Source organism: Morus notabilis, unplaced genomic scaffold (genome assembly GCF_000414095.1).
Source record: "Morus notabilis unplaced genomic scaffold, ASM41409v2 Scaffold538, whole genome shotgun sequence".
NCBI classification, from domain to species: Eukaryota; Viridiplantae; Streptophyta; class Magnoliopsida; order Rosales; family Moraceae; genus Morus; species Morus notabilis.
This window is the reverse complement of record NW_010359796.1, coordinates 465237-477953: the sequence shown is the minus strand read 5'-3', so window position 1 is coordinate 477953 and position 12717 is coordinate 465237. Positions and strand designations below refer to the sequence as shown.

Sequence of the window (12717 nt, the reverse complement as noted above, 5' to 3'; positions counted from 1 at the left end):
AGTAGTTCGTGGGGTCGTATTAACGATTTCAAAATGTTAATGAATGATTTCTTAAGCAAAGAGATCTTGTGAACTGGTAATAGAGTCTATTGCTGTAAGCCTAGATAGGATGTGGAGAGTGCATCCTCGGGGGCAGAACCCGAAACTCGGTCCGGGTAGGCGAGGCACTTGGTTAGGTAAGTAATTTGTACTAATTACTTGCTGAAGCCTGTAACATGGTTATTTTCAGTTATATTTCCTTTGAGAAAAAGGATGTGAGGTTCCGGCTGTTCTGTCGGGACTGAATGTCTTATTTTATTTATGTATTCAATCATTTACTCATGCGCTCATTTATTTTAAATATTTCAAATTATATCCTACTGGGCCTTTTGCTCACGTTTTATGTTTCAAATGTCTAAAACCCCTCACAGGAGACTCTAGGAGCGGGGCACAGTAGCGGGAGTAGCTGAGTGGTGCTACGGAATGATCAAGTGAGGATTGTGTTCATCCTCTGACATAAAGTGTAAGGAATATGTAAGAATTTGTAATAAATGACATTTGAATTTACTAGACTGTGGATGATGTCTGTTGTAATGATTAATTACATGAGCATGTATGTACGATACTGTATGTCCTGTGGGGTGGAGCCCTATGTGTCAGAGGCTCCTGGATTCTGTAATTCATTTATATTTTAATGCAGTCAAATGTGGGGCCCGGTTTGGGAATCTGCTTTATTAATCCCTAATCGAGCTCCACGTCACCCACCCTGGTTGGGGGGCGTGACACTATCTCTCTATGTTGCATGGCCCATACAATCAAGGGGGCTAATGTTGATACCCAAAATTTTACAAGGTGTCGGCCCGGCCCAGATCTAATAAATATAACTCCAGATATAGTACGTGGACCCAAGCCACGTTTCGGGGACTTCTATGTGGGCCATGGTTTGGCAGGCTAAGGAATGTGACCGGGCCCATTTTATCCGGCCCAATTAGAGCCTTGGCCCACTTGGGGTGGTCTTGGGTCTATGAGGGAATTAGGATAACGTGGGTTATGGAGGAAATTAGACAGAGTAAAACAAATTACCTAAACTTGCAGTAGAAAAGCCTATTGGTCTATTACCTTGCAATAAGAGACAAAGTGGCATTTTTCCACGTCTTTGCTTTCTTTCCCAGGAGGCAAATGCAGTCTCTCCCCCAAAGAATAATAAGGAGTCAGGATATACACAAATAAGATAGGGCAAGCTCTTGACCATTTGGCTGCCACCCTCTGACCTCACCCAAAATGGCCACGGAACCCCATTTGGCTGCCTAATGACCTGCTTATTCATCTCTGGGGTAAACCTTCCTCTAGGATCAACGAAAGTTGCCCCTGAATCCCATTAGAAATGTCTTACTGACGGGGACCTTTGGGGGGGATTTCAGCCAAAGTTCAAAACGGCTGGCGGGAAAACTTTCCTCCCCTTTACCACGATCCTGGTCTATAAATACTGTTGTCTAAACCTCTCAATAGGAGACAAGACAAGGGAAATGAGGAAGAAGGGCAGATCAAATTACTCTGTTCTAATCCCTATGGATTTCTGGTTTCCATCAGAGTGACTGACGGAGAATCATATTCTCCATAACTTCCGGCGGAGTCCCTCTAGAACAAGTTTCTAGGTGTTCTCCCCATTGGAAGTGGTAACAAAAGCTCCCGAAACATCAAAAGCCCTTAACCATAGCCCAACACCTCGAGATTGACTGTTTGCTACCTTCACGCACTACATCCGTCGAAATCATTTTGTTCACAAACAGAGAAATATAACCCCGTTACCCACTTAGAAACCTCCTCCATAAATCGGTCACATCCCTCTCCCACACTATATGCTCACAGGGAGATCCCCATCAGAGATTCTTCACCCTCGCTGAGCCGAAGCCGCAACGGGTGTCGCCCTCGGATACCGTCATCCTCGGGGTCATCTGGGTTTTGCCTACCCCAGCCGGGGCCAATCTCATCCCCTCGGCCACCGTCGACACCAAGAAGTACCCACGGCAACTCTCTGACCATGTCAATCAACGAGAGCACAGTCCTCACAAACCAAAAAGGGGCCACGCGTCCCCTACCTTTCACGTCGACAAGCCCTCACCAAAAGAGCCCCAACAATGATATAACTATGATGTTTGATAAAGATTTATAAAAGCAACACTTTTTAAATTATTTGAAGAAATTGAAAATCATACCTTTTGAATTTGACTTATTTTTGTTATATTTTTACTTTAAGTAAAAGTAGTATTTTTTATTAAAAGCACAACGATCCCAATCTACGACGTCATTGAGTACATTACAGATTTCAAGAATTACATAATACAAGTTTAAACATTTGAGCTAATTTGGATAGTGGATGTCAATTTAGTCAGTGTCCTCGTGGCTTAGCCTGCATCTTCAATTATATGTACATACATAAACTTTGAACATAAAGTTTGCACAAGTTGCCGTCAGTACATACCACAACTTCATCATAAAGCTTAAACGTTGAACATAGATAGCGACATTACCAATCAGGTTAGTGAATAACATTTTATATTTCTTTATTCAAAAGTGACAATATAAGGCACGAGTGGTGTGATCAATGACGCCAAATAATACTGCTCAAAAAGTATGCTAAAGAAAAAAGAGTATCCTCACGCAATGCATTAAACACCAGTACTTAATTAATTTGTCAATGTTAGGACCAATCCATTTTAAGAAATCAACGAAAATTCAATAAATTTTATGACTATAATTCATATCTGTAATACTGTTAGGCTGGTCTCTTTGGTCCCCAAAAAAGTTGCGTGTTATTAAAAAATTGCTTGATCCAATCATGAGAGAGGATGGTCACCTCAAACTATATCTTGGTTTGAGCTATGAAAATCAAAGGATCTTTTGTCCTGAGCTTCAAAAAGATTGGAATAAATTCCTATCACCATTCTAATTCTGTATTATGTTTTCACGGAACTAAACGCCCTTAGGGCCCGTTCACTTCGCTGATTCGAGTTTATAATTCGAGTTGAGATGTGATTTTGTGTGAGAGCTTTTTACTGTAGCAAAAAAGTTAGATGTGACTGTTTCTGAGAGCTTTTTACTGTAGCAAAACTCGAATTCTAAACTCGAATCGGCGAAATGAACGGGAATGTGCGGGAAATAAAAATTGATTCTTTGATTTGTTTGGGTGGTGTTGTGGACCCCTTATGGAAATTAACTACAGTATGGAATGGAGTTCAATTGTATTTTGACAAAAATGCCCTTAACCTTAAGCTAATTTTTTTTATTCAATTAAAAAAATTTCTAATTCCAAGTGACAAAAATCATTATTTGAAAAGTAAAAATCAGAAACAAACAATATAGTTTTTTCTTTTCTTTTTTCTTTTTTTAAAGAAAGAACGAACTTCATTCAAAATTGGCAATAACAATTATTCTCACATAAAGTCCCAATGAAAGAGGAAGAAAACCTAAGCAAACCAAATCTAAAGGATGAAAAAAATGCTAAACCAGCCAAAAAGTAGCAACACCATTCCCCTTATGAGAGGTGTAGCAAACCATGCCACTTTTAACTTGACAGATAAAATCCTTATAAATGTCATCAGTAACCTCAGGAGCTCGCAAGGTAGAACCTTGAATTGATCGAATGACGTTGATGGCATCAGGTCATTCAAGCACCCACCTCTAAAAGCCTGAACATGAGGTCAAGCAACCTTTTTATAAACCAATCATAAGAAGGGTTACGGCCATTAATCGGGTTTTCAAGAAAGCTAATGGAATGCCAAAAGTATTTAACTTTAAGCACACGAACCACTAGGAAACTAGGATTGGTCAAAATTGCTACTTTGTTTGGCAAGAAAAACCTTATTAAAACCCATTATATCCCCGAACTCCAAACGTACCTCTCTTATGCTTTGTCGCACATAAGTTCTCTAATTTGACCCAATGAATCTTCCGATCATCATCACAACCATGCCATCTAAAGTTCTCATAACGTATGTGGAGGTAGTTTGGGCAACTTGGACTCATGAGAAACCACAAGTGAAAGGTACTCAAAGAGCTAGATCACTCGTACATTCTACATCAACTTTAGGACTTTTGCAAACCGCCAATTTCTATAAGTTGATTTATACTTACCCTGTGGCTCTCTCATTTCAATATATAAAAGTTTCTTTCATGCTAGATTAAAACTATTAATAATTAATTCCTTTTGTTTTTGTTTTATGCTAGAAACCTATTAGTTAAGCTCTAATTTGTTATAGAAGCTTAACAAAGAAGAAAAGAACTCAATGTTTAAGCTTCGGTAACAAAAGAACTTTTTTTTGTTTTTTGTTTTTTTGCTATGACTACAACAAAAGAACTTACATTAAGAACAAAAGTTATTATTATTAGGGACCCTATATAATTAAGTTCTTTTCATCAAAAGTTACCTATTGTTAGAGAAGCTTGAACTGTTGGACATTACATTATATGCACCAAAGAAAGTTGCAAGTAACTGGAAAAGGAATCACGCATGGTAAAACCATTTCAACTTTGCAGGTTAACTTTGGGAAGGAAAAAGGTGAAGAGGATAAGACCCGCAAAATGCATTGAACCCAAAAAATATAATAAATAAATAGAAGGAATAAAAGAGCCAGCTTTGGCCCTGATTAATTTATTATTATCAGTAGTAACCTAGCTATTTGTTTTTCCTGTTTTAGTGGAAAGATAAAAAAAGGACTTCCAAACTTCAAAGCGTAGAGATAGAGAGATAGATGGATGATGAATTATCAAAGACGAAACAGTCAGAGGAAGTTGAAAGCGATGTTTGGTCATGGCCAGTCAAAACGAGCGTTCCCTTTCATGGTGTTAGACGCTTAATATATATGTGTGTGTGTGTATTTGTCAATGTATATATATGTGTACAACAAGGCCTCTGTTCCATTCATCACATAATTGTCCTTCTTTTCGGCCTCTCTCTCTCTCTCTAGCTGTATAGAGATGGAGAGTTAAATTCTGCCCTCAAATTCTTATATATATATCTTGTTTCTTAGTGATGCTGACTGATCATCTATACTAAACGGACAGCATGATGTGTTGCTAATGCTAACCAATCTGCCACAACCGAACTCAACCCACGTGATGCTTCACTGTACCTGTTTTAATATGCTTATTTAACTTATAGTAGTACTACTAAATAGTACTATACCAGAGCCTATATTTCATACATAGCTAGGGCTCTATTACTTCTCTCTCTCTCTCTCTCTCTCTCTCTCTGTTCACTCAAAGGCAAGCATTTTAGCTAGTTTAGGTGTTCCTAATAATTTAGGGTTTCACTTTTCATACTCAAAAAAGATTATTAACAGGATAATAAAAACAGCAGAGCTAGCTCCAAGACTGTAAAAAACTCACTCACAAAATACCAAATTATCTCAGGTGGGCGTGCTACAGTCATATTCTCTCATCAGAATAATTAAGGATATTGTACTCGAGTCATGTCTTTTTAATCCATATAGGTGGTTTTGAGTTGCTTAAACAGATTTTCATACATACCCAGATTAAACCATACCATGAATTCTCTTTGATTTCCTTTTTCTGATTTTTTTTTTTGGGTGTAATTTCTATTACTGTTCTTTGTCTTCCTGAAGCAGTATACTGCCAGTTTGAATCCCACCTTGCAGATCATAGAAAAACAGTGAGCGTTTTCTCTTCAAAAATTCTGAAAAAATAGCATTTATTGACCACTAGACAAGTATGTTTCCTTTGAGCGGCATTTACCAACATTTCCCAGAGAACACTTCTGAGAATATTTACCATGATGAAAACCCGAATTCCTCAAACCAGGTTCAGCAATATTCCCGGTTGGCATATTCGAACTTACCGACGATCTTCGAAGACGATGGAATGCTCTTGAGTCACTTGTTGTCCCAAGAGCAACTGATCTTCGCCGGCAATAGTACTTCTCACAGTTCGCAAGCTCACACCGACGAGATCAGCGTTGTGGCTTCAAATCAAGCAGTACTTGATCATCATCACAGTCCCAGTACTCATGAAAACCCTTCAAAATTAGGGTTTACCAAGAAGCAAAGAGCAAAAGTGCAGGCCATAATTAGTATTCCGCGGAGGAGGATCGGGAAGAAGGACAGGCACAGCAAGATCTCCACGGCTCAAGGCCTCAGAGACCGGAGAATGAGGCTTTCGCTTCAAATTGCTCGAAAATTCTTCGATCTTCAAGACATGCTGGGCTTTGATAAGGCGAGCAAAACTATCGAGTGGCTGATCACGAAGTCGAAGACCGCGATCAAAGAGCTCAAGGCCAAGCAAAGATGTTCTTCTACTTCGGAGGGTGTAGTCGTGTCGAAAACCGCGGAGAAGGAAGATTCCGGTGATGATCATGATCATGATGAGTCCTTGATTCGGATGCGTAAAGAGAAAAAGATCAGAAAATCACACAAAGTGATTGCAAGGGAATCGAGGGATAAGGCGAGAGCAAGGGCGAGGGAGAGGACAAGAGAGAAAAATCTTGAAAAATCGAGACTAAGTACTACTCCCACTACTAGTTCAAGTCCAGAAGCTGCTAATAACAACACTACCAATACTAGTGTCGATTTGGGAAAGTTAAGGCCAAACAATTCTTCTCTGAAAATGGGGGCTTCAAGGTTTGATCAAGAATTTCCCGGATCTGATCAGATGCTAGATTACTCAATATCAAACCATATTGGAGGAATCTCAAGTGGGGCAAATTCCGAGGATGATTTTCTGGGCTTTCCGGGCAACTGGGACATTAATATCATCGATGAATCCTCAAAAACTGAGTCTTTTTGCGGTATCACAGTGGCAAACACAAAGCCTGTAGTCATCGGAAACGTGCGAACTCAGAATCCTTGTGCCATTTTCACGACAACCTTATCATTCGACACCGAAGAGAAGAAGCCTACTAGCTCGTTTTTCCCGGTTATCGCCACTTCAAATGCCCAAAGAGAGAACCCTAGTTCTATTTTTGTGACATCGTCATCATACACGCATATTGTTGAAGAAAACCCTAGCTCCGTTTTCATGGCTACGAGTACTATCAGCCATAATTACGCTGCCGAGGAACCCTAGACCGGTTTTCGTCACCACCTCAAACATTGTTCGTCAAGAGCAAAATCCCAGTCCAAATTTCCTCATCGGCACGGCGAATGTCTTTTGCAGTACTCTTAATTTCTGAAAAAAAAAAAAAAAGAGTCAAATTCTCTTGCAAGCTCGGATTAATTTTCTGTAAACGGTTAGCAGTTCACTGAACTCAGAAGTATTTGTATTATTTTCTCGAACTCTCCCCCGCTTGAGTTTTGAGCTGTCTTGTTGTCAATATCATTATAATATTCCGATCTATTTTCCTTATTTAGTATCGGTATTTATATATTCTTAATGATGATAACAACAATATTTCTGATCATAGTGAAACAACTATTTTTAGGGCAATGACGTCTTTGATAGATATCAGATTGTCCATATATAACACATCCAGTTAAAAATTGAAAGACCTATATATGTAATATAAAAAGAAAATTAATGGGTTGATTTTAAGTACCTTTTTCGGAGAACTAATTATTTATGATTGTACTAATTTTAGTAATGTCGTTGCATGCCACGCCACTTTCCTACTTAGTATTTATGTCAGTTACACAAAGTATCTTTTCTCTGGTCAGCAGGGTTGGGACTTGGGAGGATGGAGTACTATATCAAACATGAATAATCATATAACATAGGTTTAAATTTGATATCTTCTAGGAAAGCTTCTACAGAAAGTTTGATATAGATTCGAAGATTCAAGTTTAAGTTGTTCGCAGGGATGAATTTCATATGATGATGTTGGTGCAGCAAGAGCACCGCAAAGATTGTTAAGTCCTTTCAGTAACCAGGTATTGATCGATACGATCTATATATAAACTCCATTGTACATCACATTCCACAAGATGTGATTATGAAAGAGCTTGATAAGAAAGAAAAAGAAAAAAGAAGTTCTACAGCAGAGACACATATGCAACGAGTCTTGAATGGCATACATCCTTTATATATTTATATATATATACAAATTTATATATATATATATATATATATGTTTCTGTTATAAGGTCCAGATTCTTCTTCTCTACAAAGTTCATATATATATTTATTTATAGATGCACAATTTGACACAATTTGATGATGATGGACAGAAGCTATTTTCTTGTTTCTTATATATATCATTCACTGCAAAGATCTTATATGCAAGTGAGAGTGAACTAGGCCTTAAAATTCTCTTACCTTTTTTCTCTCTCTATGATGTCATAGTTATTTTCTTGTCTAGCTTAGTAAACTCATGACGCCAAACTTGATACTATATAGGTGATGATTAAATATTGCTGCAAACAATTACTACTCCGTTCATTTCACTAGTTCGAATCATAACTCAAATTTTTACTACATTATTTTCTTGCCTGAGTTAGTAAACTCATGACACTGGACTTGATACTATGTAATGCTTTAATATGGCTGCAAACAATTACAAGAACCCATGCAGGTAGGTTCTCATGTTGCGGAAGTGATATTATTATAATATAATTGGTGGATATGTAGTTTTGTCTGGAGTACCAGCAGAGAGTTGGTATAATTAGAGTTTTAGGTTCGCTAATTATAATTAATATTCCTATGTAATTTTATGTGCTTGTGCATGAATATAATACTTTATCTATACTTAAAGAATTCGTTACCTTACCTTATCTTGAATGATACCATGATGGAAAGAAAATTGTCACACAATAAAAATATGCATTCAAGGGTGATGCTCTTGTTTTTGGTATCTAAACTTTTTAAGCTAATTAGTAATTATATATATCCCTTTAATCAATTCCTAGTCATGCATTTGAGCTGGGGTCCATTTAGGTCTAATATATTTTATCAATATGGACATATGAAACTACGAAATATAATATTATTCTGATCAGCCCAAAAAAGGAAAAAAAAACAAAACAAAAAAACCGGCGAGACGATCGACTATATATTTATTGCATAATTGCAATGATATTGAGAAAATGCAAACGCGGAAATGTAATTTTTAAATTTAGATGAGCATATAGTCATGTATCTTTCCTCTAATTACTTTGACCTTAAGACCCCTTAGGATTTTTGGTTCCCATTTCTTGATCTTGCGTTCCTCAAAGTCAAGTATAATTGCGCAATTATACTTGCATTAATCATCAGAACCTTCTAATTTAATTAAGGCCAAGTTAATGATACGACATTAATTTCATTGTATGAATAATCGTGATGATCATTAGATAACTAATGTACCCTTAAATATCCGATCACAAGTCTAAAACATTTCGTATACGTACATGTAAAGATCAAGAACTTCAAGAATCAATAAAATAACTTTGTACCTTTTTAAGGGCGGCCTTCTTAATTACTTAGCAGAAAATTTCCATTCCTTACAAAAGGATCTCACATCTATTAAGTTTAATGAGGAAAACAGATTCGGTATTTTAATTTCAAATATTTGTAAAGAAAAAAAGGATAAGTGGTCAGTAAAAGGTGTCAAAAAAAAAAAAAAAAAAAAAAAAAAAAAAAAAAAAAAAAAAAAACTAGCATTAGTTAAATCTAAAGATGGCTAATGGCAAAAAATCGCTTAAATTAAAAAAAAAAGTATATATCTAGTCTACTTTCCACCTCTAGAGGCAAAAGATGTATGGCCAGCTATATACATATATAGTGTTAATTTTTCCTAGTAACAGCGTGTAGATAAACAATCTTCCGAAGATTATCTCTTTCGCTATTCTGAAATCGATGGTTTCAATTAACAAAGGCCGATCGAAGCATAATACGTACTGCATTATATATAATTACTAGCTTGAGAGAATAGTAATAATAAAAATAGAGAGAATAGTAATAATTGATATTACTATTTATATTAAACCTTTAAATTATGGGTTTAGGTTTAAAAATGAATATTAAACTCCAATTAGTCTTAACATATCATTACCAATGAATAAAAATCAATTAAAAAATGTACGTTTCATATACTACCATAATATATTACTCTTAAAATCCTATAAGTATTGACATATATTATTACTAATAAATAAAAATCCATTCACAAATATAATTTTAATATGTTAACATAACATATTACTCATAGTATTAATATAACAAGTCAAATAATAATATTAAAATTCCAAAAGCTAAACAAACAAGTTAATAAAAAAAGAAAATGAAATGAAATGAAATGAAATGAAATAAACAAAGTTAAAGTGTGAGGTGTAATATGAGGTGTGAGAGAATGCATTAGCCATGTGAATAAATCTTGACCATTGCATTTCAAGTTAAAAATAATTGGATAATGTGAACCATTGGATTAATTTTCAGAAGAGGGGATAACCACTACCAGAGATAACAAGAGTACAAGTCTACAGTTTACAGAGTACACAAAAACGTCATTTGAGAATTACGCCGCATTTAAAATACATGAAAAACAACAACAAAAAAAGGAGGAAAAACGGAGCAACCTCTTTATTGGTTTTTCTTTACCTTTTTTTTTCAGAACATTGGTATATGTATATAATTATGCATACGATTGTCTATTAGACGAATTCTTATTGTAACACTAACAGGCGTTTAAAGTAATCTTATTTTGCTGCTTTATGTTTTCATTTATGACGATAAAACTATTCAAAAGTTGCTAAATTATCGTGCTTTCTTAAAAAAAGGGTGGTATTTTTTTTTCTTTTAACCAAAAAACAGAGAGCATGAAAAAACTAGCAAGCAAGGACTAACTAGTTTTCCTTACCCTATGGTGTATGCTATGTGTAAACATAAATGAGATTAGCTATATATATGTGTGTGTGTGTGTGTGTTTACCAGACCATAATGAAATGAGGTGTAATAATTAAAAAGATAATAATAATAGAATTTGGAAAAACGTAAAAGAACAAGCATGAGAATTAAGAGATGTGGAATTAGAATTAGAAACGATATAATTTCCTATACACACACACACACACACACACACACATATATACCATGCTTACTCAATTTAAAAATATAAATTCTATCAATTTAATTACTAAATTTCCTTCTGCACTATTAAATAATGATCACTCGCTTGATAAGATATGTAAGTAAATACGACACTAATTTACATCGGAAAACAAACTAAGAAAAGTGTTAGAATTGATATGCTCTTCTCTCATTACCTAAAATGTGTCTGATCTGCCAAACTATCACTTCTCATTTTTCAAGTAAACACATGATTAGATGAAAAAATAGGAAACACCAAGGATATATTTTACTCTACAAACTATCACACTGAGTCCACAAATTTCCAAATATTATGGTTACGGCTATTATCTTTATGCTTTGTAACTTTGGAAAGTGCGTAATGGGAAGATATGCCAGGACAAAAATTTTTTCTCTACACAAATTTTTGTGTCAATTACAGCCGGCAATTAGCTTATCCCAAGTAATGGATTAAAGTTTACACTGATGAAGCGGCAAAATGGTGCCCCAAGAAGCTTGGTATAGGCTGTGGTTAAATCTATCAAGTTTATCGAGATTTTTTGTAAAAGTTGTTCTCGAAAGCCAATTTTGATATTCTAATTGCTTTTGAAGAGGAACTTAAGGGAGTGTTTACAGTGGTTTGAATTGGTGTCCCAAAAGTTTAAATGAGTTTCGACTCTTAACTATTTTGAACACTAATCTCATTATGGGCTTTGCATATTTAGCTGCTCATGGTGTTCTCGGAGATTCATTAGAGCAGTTGTTCATGGTCCTTGATTTCTGTTTGCAACTGGTTGGTTTGGATATGGCTGGCCTTTCTAGCTTTCATAGTTAGCCGATTCTATGTATAAATATGAGCTTTTTTCCTTTTTATTTTTTGTTTTCTATGAGTTTTGGCTAAAAGGTTTTTAACTAGGTATATTTGGATATGGCTGGCCTTTTTCTAGTTATCGCTTTCCTAGTTAGCTGATTCTATGAATAAATATGAGCTTTTTTTTCCTTTTTATTTTTGTTTTCTATGAGTTTTGGCTAGAAGATTTTTAACAAAGTATATTTTAAGCATATATATATATATATATATATTAACAAGGGGTGAGTCTTGGTTCTATCTTTCAGGAATAATTTTTAGCTTTTACGCTTTACTTGTTAGTAACTTTATTTCAAGTCTTTTAGATTGTATTTTCCACTCTTATGCGTTTTTATTTGAATTCTTTGTAATTTTCTTTCCTTTTATAGAGTTGAGTGGTAGACTTAGTGTGCGATTGGTTGTTCTTCAAGTGTCAACCTAATTGTGATGTGTGTTTCTACCCTAACTCTAACGCTATTTGTCCATTCTTGCTAGTTCAACTCTTTAAGAATGGGAAAAGGAAAAACTCGTGTATATATCTAGACATCTATTTAGTTTATTATCAGTTATGTACCTATCTAGTTAAGTGTAGTTACCATCTTACAATTGTTGGCATGGAAAGTTGTCATTGAAAAGGATGGTGTTGTGGTATTTTTCCTAAAGGGTCCAGAGGATAACCAACTTCCGATCAAATTGAAGTGAGCGATCAGAAGCTGATAGGGAAAAGGACTTCAATTTAGATGACAATAATGTGTGATTGTGTGTTCATAGAGGTGGATATGAAGAAGTTGTGGAATCTCTTGGATATTTACGAAACCTATGAATCCCGTGCTGAGATCGATGTAAACATCAATTTTCTGTACGACATCGAGATCGAACATGATTAATGGGATATCGAG

The 12717-nt window shown here is 35.5% G+C and overlaps 1 protein-coding gene across 1 annotated transcript; it reads left to right on the top strand.

Moving 5' to 3' along the window:
- Positions 1-5709: 5709 nt before the first annotated feature.
- LOC21405736 (transcription factor TCP12) lies at positions 5710-7059 on the top strand. Its single transcript, XM_010095082.1, has one exon. It carries the CDS (start codon positions 5710-5712, stop codon positions 7057-7059), a length of 1350 nt encoding a protein of 449 aa, XP_010093384.1.
- The last annotated feature ends 5658 nt before the right edge of the window (positions 7060-12717 follow it).